Source organism: Andrographis paniculata, unplaced genomic scaffold (genome assembly GCF_009805555.1).
Source record: "Andrographis paniculata isolate CXL003 unplaced genomic scaffold, ASM980555v1 Contig53END, whole genome shotgun sequence".
Lineage (NCBI taxonomy): Eukaryota > Viridiplantae > Streptophyta > Magnoliopsida > Lamiales > Acanthaceae > Andrographis > Andrographis paniculata.
Genome location: NW_026137588.1, coordinates 2,914,317 through 2,920,316, shown reverse-complemented (window position 1 = coordinate 2,920,316; position 6,000 = coordinate 2,914,317). Strand labels below are relative to the sequence as shown.

Here is a 6,000-nt window from a genome sequence, read left to right as displayed (position 1 = left end):
ATACGACTTTTCTGTGTGGGTTTGCTCAATGACAACCCAAATTCTAAATCCAAGTCATTATCACGGCCCTCGTAAATTAATAATATAAAATTAATAAACAATGGCCGAATATATATTTTTTATTTTTAGTTTTAGTTTTTTTTTTTTTTTGTCTAAAAATATAAAAACATCTTCTGACCAATTTACTAAATTTGATTCAAACATAGCTTCGTTAGAAGTTAGAACGAAGAAAAAACCGGTCAACTTGGGCGGCTATATATGCGAAGACAAACATTCATGGTCCTCGGCACCAAACAAATCTACACCATCCACTTCGCTGAATCCACGGTTTTAATTTATCCGGAGTTGAGATCCTGGACTCTCTGAAACTTGCACTAAAACTTTCGTTCTCATGTCACCAAAACTACAATAAAAAACATCGGTGTATTTTTCCCTTTTTCCCATTTACAAAGGATGTGTTTGTTTCAATTTAAATTCGTTTTATTTTTCCATTTTCTTGATTTTATAATACTCTCTCATCCCATAACAAAATATCAATTTTTTCACTTTAGTTCGTCTTATAATAAAATATTATTTTTTTTAACTATACTGTCTATATAATATTACAAATACCTTTACAATTTACAATATATTACACAAATGTCAATACCTTTGTATCACACAATATTAATAAGGTTATTTTAGTCATTTCCACTTTATTCTTATTATCTTTTAAAATAATATTAATATTTGTAAAATTACGTGAAAAAATAAATATATATTTAATTATGGGACCGAAGGAGTATAATAATAACTAAACATTTTTAATTTTTATATTTAATATTCTTATTATTTTACAAAAAGAAAATATATATTTTAAATTTTTATTTATGAAATATATTATGAGTTTGTTTATTTTTTTATTTTTGAATTTGATGCATCTTTTATCAAATAAAAAACAAATTTAAAATATGAAAGACAGATAGTTATTTTTAAACTACTTAAATAATAAAAATATTATTTATGAAGAATTGAACCGAAAATAAAAATATAACAATTGGACTAATTAGACACGTCAAAATAACAAAACAAATACAAAGAAAATTTACTTTCAATTATAATTTTCAATTAAAAAGAACTTGAAACACAGTAGTTTGTTCATTTCAATTTTTGTTTTTATTTTTTTATTTTAGATTATACATTGATTTCATTTTAATATTTTGCAAGCAATAATGAAAATTGTATAGTAAATAAAAAAATTAAAAAAAAAAAAGCTCAAGTAAAATATTTTTTTCAATATGTATAATTTTCAATAAATTATAGGTATTTGTCACAGAATAAAAAAACCAATAAAAACTAAAACCTAAAAAATTACAAAAGGAAACTCACTGAATCACGCGAAAACACAAACAAACAGAGAGTTTGAAACATATTTGGTGGTCATCCTTGTCCCATATAAGAACCATTAATAAATAGTACTACTATATAATACTAATTATTAATTAATTAATTAATTAATTCCAACCGAGCGTACCTGCAGATATCTCTTCCCAGTTTCAGTTGTTCCAACTTCGTCTTCTCCATTTTTTCATTTTCATAAAAAAACAACCTTTGTCTGACTGACTGCTCAAACCTGACATGAATTCATCGAATCCCCATTTCTGACAGGCCAAAGATTCGATCATGTCCGTACCCCAATTGGATCAATTCCTCCATCTCCTGCTTGCTCTGCTCCTCCTCCTCCTAGTCTCCGGTAATTAATTAATTAAACTCATCGATTTCAATGATTCGAGCTTTGATCAATCTATTGCAGAGAATCAATCAATCAATCGGTTTTTTATTTTAATTCCGACAGGGAGTTCGTTGGTGTCCGGAGATTCTCTCGAATCAGACAGGGAAGTGCTTCTACAGCTCCGGCAATTCTTGGAGACACACAATCCCGTCGCCGTCAATCAGAGGAACTACTTCCGGTGGAATTCCGGCGACTCCTCACCCTGCAATTGGCCTGGAATCACCTGCACCGGCGGCGGGGGGTCGCCGGAGGGGGGGCTGAATCGCGTGACGGAGATCAACCTTTCCGGCAGCAACATTGCCGGCGGCATCTTCGGCAACTTCTCGGCGCTGCCGGAGCTGTCATCGCTCGACCTGTCGGAAAACACAATCGGAGGGGAAATCGGCGAGGTACTCGGAAAGTGTAAGAACCTCAGATTCTTAAACCTGTCCCACAACATCATCTACGGTGTCCTGAACCTGACCGAGCTCGAAAACCTCGAAATCCTCGACCTGTCTCAGAACAGGATCCGCACCGATGTCGGGATGGCTGTGCCGGCCGATTGCCGGAAATTGACCGTGGCAAATATCTCCAGAAACAACTTCACCGGCGATGCCGGCCGGGTGTTCCGGCAATGCTCGAATCTTAAGTATCTCGACCTCAGCACAAATCAAATGTCGGGAGAGCTATGGCCCGGATTCGATCGCGTCCACGACCTGTCCTTGGCCGACAATCGATTCTCCGGCCACATCCCGCCGGGGACTTTTTCGCAAAACTGCAGCCTACGGGATTTAGATCTATCGGGGAATTTGTTCTCTGGCAAATTTCCGGCAGAAATCGCCAACTGCAGCGAGTTGGAGACGCTGACATTGTGGGGCAATAAGTTCACGGGACGAATCCCGGCCGAAATAGGCTTGTTGCCGAATGTATCGGCGTTGTACTTAGGAAGCAACAATTTCTCGAAGGAGATCCCGGAATCGTTATTAGGCCTTCGACGGCTAACGTTTTTGGATTTAAGTGGGAACCATTTCGGCGGCGACGTGCAGCCTATCTTCGGCCGGTTGGCGCAAGTACGTTATCTTTTATTGCACAAGAACTCGTACACGGGAGGGATCGTTGCGTCGGGTGTTCTAAGCCTTCCTAGCATCGCTCGATTGGACTTAAGCCATAACGACTTCTCCGGCCCGTTGCCGGTTGAGGTCTCGTACACGAGAAGCTTGAAGTTCTTGGTTCTTGCCTACAATAAGTTCTCCGGGAGCATCCCCGATGAATATGGAAACTTGACGGGGATACAAGCGATCGATCTTTCGTTCAATGAGCTGACGGGTCGGATTCCTCCGAGTTTCGGGAATTTAACGTCGTTGTTATGGTTGATGCTCGCGAACAATAGGTTGACGGGTGAAATCCCGGCGGAGTTAGGGAATTGCCGCAGCCTATTGTGGCTGAATTTGGCGAACAATCAATTGATGGGGGCGATGCCGCGAGAGCTGGCAAGGATCGGGAATGAACCGGAAGCTACTTTTGCAGCGAACAAGAGAAGTGACATTATTCCGGCGGGCTCCGGCGAATGTCTGACGATGCGGAGATGGATACCGGCGGATTATCCGCCATTTAGCTTTGTGTACTATCTTCTCACAAGAAAAAAGTGTCGAGAGTTGTGGGATCAGCTACTCAAAGGATACGGCTTGTTCTCGATTTGCCTACCAGGTTCGTCTGTTAGGACGACTCAGATATCGGGCTATATCCAACTCGGCGGGAACCTATTGTCGGGAGAGCTCCCGGAAGACATCGGTAAGATGACGAACTTTAGTATGATTCACTTGGGGAACAATCACTTCTACGGGTCGCTTCCTTCGGACATCGGGAACTTGCCTTTAGGCGTTCTAAACTTATCGAGCAATGCATTTTCGGGGGAGATACCGTCACAAATTGGTGACATCAAGTGTTTGCAAAATCTCGACTTGTCGTATAACAACTTCTCGGGCATCTTCCCGTCGAGCTTGAACAAGTTAAGCGATCTAAACAAGTTCAATATTTCGTACAATCCATATATATCCGGCTCTATCCCGACCACCGGTCAGCTAGCTACCTTCGAGAAATGGTCGTTCGTGGGCGATCCTCTTCTTCATCTCCCGCCTTTCATGACCAATGATACATCGCCGGGAAGCAACAAAGGGGAGAACAAGAATGCTACGAAGCACATCAGCGCGTTTATAGTTGTAGTCGTGTTTTCACTCGCCGTTTTAGTATGTGGCCTTTTGACGCTCATCATTTGCATCCTTTTGAAGAGACCAGATGACTCGCAAGAGTTCTTTCTACGCGATGCTAAGGATCAACAAGAATTTGGATCGAGCTCGGGCGCATCATCGCCGTGGTTGTCCAACACGATAAAGATCATCCATTTGGACAAGACTGTCTTTACATATTCGGACATCGTGAAAGCGACTAGAAGCTTCTCGGACGATAGGATCATCGGGAAGGGAGGGTCCGGGACGGTATACAGGGGTGTGTTGCCCGATGGAAGAGAAGTTGCCGTGAAGAAACTCGCGACGGAAGGCATAGAAGGCGAACGTGAATTTATGGCCGAAATGGAAGTGATGAGCGGGAACGGGTTCGGATGGCCTCACCCGAACCTCGTAACGCTCTACGGATGGTGCTTGTCGGGCTCAGAAAAGCTCCTCGTCTACGAGTACATGGACGGAGGGAGTCTCGAGGATCTCATCACGGACCGTAAAAGTTTAAACTGGCAAAGACGGGTGGAGATCGCAATAGACGTCGCGCGTGCCTTGGTGTACCTACACCACGAGTGCTACCCAAGCATCGTGCACCGGGACGTGAAGGCGAGCAACGTGCTCCTAAACAAGAACGGGAAGGCTCGGGTGACCGACTTCGGGTTGGCCCGGACGGTGGATGCCGGCGGTAGCCACGTCAGCACAATGGTGGCGGGTACGGTGGGGTATGTGGCGCCCGAGTACGGGCAAACGTGGCAAGCCACGACCAAGGGTGACGTGTATAGCTACGGGGTTCTAGCAATGGAGCTCGCCACCGGGAGACGGGCGGTAGACGGGGGAGAGGAATGTCTCGTCGAGTGGGCCAAGAGGGTCACGGGCGGCGGCAATATGGTGGTGCCGGTGGATCTACTAGTGTCGGGGCTAACTGAAGGGGCAGACCCAATGAACGAATTATTTCGAGTCGGATTATCGTGTACTGCGGAGAGCCCCCATGCTAGGCCTAACATGAAGGAGGTTTTAGCCATGTTGTTTAAAGTTTGTTATAGTCCTAAAAATGATGAACATTATGATTCTTGGACACAAGGTGAGCATGATCTTGCCTCAATGGTTTAGTTTGAAGATTGGTAAAAAATGTGATATTTTTGTTAGTTTGCCTTTGTATAGGCTTTGTTGTCATCATTCTTTCTTGTAATTACACAAATCACACAAAGATACTGTCATTCCTATTTTAAATGAATTTTTCTTTTTTTTACTCTTAGATGAGTTTGTTTAATAGAGGATTATCTAAAATTATTATTAAAAATATAATATATAATATCCAATATATATACGTGACAATAAAATTTATCAAAATATATAAAATTCAATTAAAAAAATAAAAAAATATCATATCATTATTTATAATACTTTCATACATTATAAAAATAAAAAATAAATTACAACTATAAACATTACCACATTCATTACTTATGCAAAAATGTAACTTATAGGGTTAAAATAAGTTTGTTTACTTGTTGATATTTTTTAAAATAACATTTTTTAAGTTTTTTTTAGATGATATATTTACTATTTTTTTTTTACATGAAATATTATATTTCTTTTAAGACACAAAATAATAATAAACTACCCCTATTTTATTCTAGATCAATTGTTTTCACTTTTAAATGAATATAATTATATTACATGATGGTCATTTTGTATTTTTGGATAAATTTATTTGTTTATATTAGGTATGAAGAATTATATTGATAACATAAAAATAAGTTTTATATTAAGTTGTTAATATTTTGTAATAAAGTGTATATATATTGTATTAATGTGTATAGATTGTATATTTTTATAATATTTATAAGGAATAGCAATATAAAAAATACAATTATATATTTATGATTTAGTTATAAATATGTTATAAACATTTATTGTGTCGACTTTTTAAAATTATAATATTAATTATGAGGCCTACTTTTAAGAAAATGCAGTCTCTTTCTTTCTTTCTTTTTTTTTTTTTTTTTTTTTTTT

General features: G+C 39.1%; 1 protein-coding gene across 1 annotated transcript; it reads left to right on the top strand.

Annotated features, from left to right (window-relative positions):
* The first annotated feature begins 1,511 nt into the window (after positions 1-1,511).
* On the top strand, positions 1,512-5,200 carry LOC127255360 (probable LRR receptor-like serine/threonine-protein kinase At1g74360). Its single transcript, XM_051280864.1, has 2 exons — positions 1,512-1,732; positions 1,835-5,200. Exons 1-2 carry the CDS (start codon positions 1,663-1,665, stop codon positions 5,092-5,094), a joined length of 3,330 nt encoding a protein of 1,109 aa, XP_051136821.1. The 5' UTR covers positions 1,512-1,662; the 3' UTR covers positions 5,095-5,200.
* The last annotated feature ends 800 nt before the right edge of the window (positions 5,201-6,000 follow it).